Consider the following 2,301-nt stretch of genomic DNA (forward strand, 5'->3'; position numbering starts at 1 on the left):
AAATTAATGGTTACTAGCTAGCTCGTTTATTACAGCATAGAGAAGTTATTTAACAGAGTCAAACTGTACCTGGTTTTTAAAAAAAATTTATATATATTTATCTGTACTTTATGAGATGACAATCTGGTTGTATTATTATTGCAAATTTATCTAAACAATTAAAAAAACCTTGATGGAACTTCAAATAATCTAAAAAAGCTAGCTTTCTCCAACTTGATGGGAGTGAGAAAAAAAAGAAAAAAGGAAAATTAGCAGTTTTTTAAAATTGAATCTTAAAATACATATCATTTTCACTTGCATGATGATGACCTCCTTCACAGCACCATTATCAATGCCACCCAGAATAGAGTACGTTGATGTCACTCTCTGTAAATGCGAGTAGGGTTGGAAAATGCACGACCCCTTCTTCCACCATCAACACAAGAAAGCAATATATATATATATATATATGGATATAAAAAAAGATTTCTCAACCAATTATTATTTTAAGCGCATATATTTAAACTTTTGGTGTGAGAGAAATGACTGCGTTTTGAGTCTTGTCTGCCTCATCACCCCCTCCACACACACCTCTCTCTCATCTTCCTTCTTCCTCGATCGCCTTCCCTTTCTCTGCACTCGATCTTGCTCTTCTTGTCGTTGCTTTTTAATTTCCGTAAAAAATAAAAAATAAATATAAATATCAAATCTAGGCTTCGAGTTCCGGAGCTCTCTCTCCATCTCTCTCTCTTTCCATCACTCTCTCTCTCTTTCTTTCTTTTTTCTTAATATTTTCCCACTTCCCTTAAAATAAACAAAAGCTAAAAAAAATAACAGTTAAGGGTTTTTTAATTCGCTTATTTTTAATATTTTCCTTGTTTTCTGTTTTCCTTTTGTTTCCCTTTGATGTGTCTATGGCTGGTTTGGATTTAGGCCCTGCTTCTCGTTACGTTCACCTCCACAGGCCGGACTTCAACCTCCAATTACAACAACAGCAGCAGCAGCAGCAGCAAGATTCGGAGGACGGTGGCGGCCAGTACTCCGGCGAGGATGGTCCCCACCACGGGCTAGACCTCGTGAACGCCGGCAACTCAGCTGGCCAAGGTGACATCGCGGGCCGGCGCCCCCGAGGACGGCCACCTGGCTCTAAGAACAAGCCGAAGCCGCCGGTGATAATAACCAGAGAGAGCGCAAACACGCTGAGAGCGCATATTCTGGAGGTGGGGAATGGGTGCGATGTGTTCGACTGTGTTGCCACGTATGCTCGCCGTCGGCAACGCGGGATCTGTATTCTCAGTGGCAGTGGCACTGTCACCAATGTCAGCCTCAGGCAGCCGGCTGCGGCGGGGGCTATAGTGACGCTCCATGGGAGGTTCGAGATACTATCGCTGTCGGGATCTTTCCTGCCGCCGCCGGCTCCGCCTGGGGCGACAAGCTTGACCATATTCTTGGCTGGCGGGCAGGGGCAGGTGGTGGGGGGGAGTGTGGTGGGGGAGTTGATCGCCGCGGGGCCAGTCATCGTCATCGCGGCGTCGTTTACTAACGTTGCGTACGAGAGGTTGCCGCTGGAGGAGGAAGAGCAGCTTCAGATACAGCCCCCCGCCTCGCAGGGTTCGGGTGGTGGAAGTGGCGGTGGCGGAGGCGGCGGTGGCGGTGGAGGAGGAGGTGTTGGGAACAACCCGTTTTCAGACCCGTCTGCGGGTTTTCCTTTCTTGAATTTGCCGCTCAATATGTCGCCGAATGTTCAGTTGCCGGTTGATGGGTGGGCAGGGAATTCGGCGCCACGTGGCCCGTTTTGAGGGTGTTTGATGTATTAATGTGGTGATAGATTTAAAGGGCTTTGTTGGAGGTTTTTGCAATATTGGATGGGAGAGGCTTCTGGGAATCATTCATAAAAGGTCAGGAAAATTTCATGGACTGTATCATCACCATGCTCATCTTTCTTCTTCTTCTTCTTCTGTACGTTGATGTTGTAGCCACTCTTTCTTCTTCTTCTTCTTCTACCACTTTCTTTTTGGATTTTGGTCTCTTTGATTTCTGGAAATATTAGTCTTTCTGTAAGGCTTCTTATAACTTCTGCTAATATGAAATGGTTTGAGGATTCATGAGCTTTTCTCTATCACTATGTATGTCTATTGTCATCCCATCATTATTATTATGTTTACAAACCGGCAGTAACTAAAAACCTTCACTCATACTAACAGATCACCTAGGTTTGTCTTTGTTTTCGTCTAGGTTTTCTATTTTTAGATCATCTATTCTATTTTATCCCTTCTCCATCTCCATACTTTTCCATGTTGTTTTAATTTATGAAAGTGTTTT

General features: G+C 44.1%; 1 protein-coding gene across 1 annotated transcript; it reads left to right on the plus strand.

The window, feature by feature from the left end:
• Positions 1-893: 893 nt before the first annotated feature.
• On the plus strand, positions 894-1,966 carry LOC132175891 (AT-hook motif nuclear-localized protein 23). The gene has a single exon (XM_059587981.1). It carries the CDS (start codon positions 894-896, stop codon positions 1,776-1,778), a length of 885 nt encoding a protein of 294 aa, XP_059443964.1. The 3' UTR covers positions 1,779-1,966.
• The last annotated feature ends 335 nt before the right edge of the window (positions 1,967-2,301 follow it).

This window comes from Corylus avellana, chromosome ca3, assembly GCF_901000735.1.
Source record: "Corylus avellana chromosome ca3, CavTom2PMs-1.0".
In the NCBI taxonomy this organism is placed as follows: domain Eukaryota; kingdom Viridiplantae; phylum Streptophyta; class Magnoliopsida; order Fagales; family Betulaceae; genus Corylus; species Corylus avellana.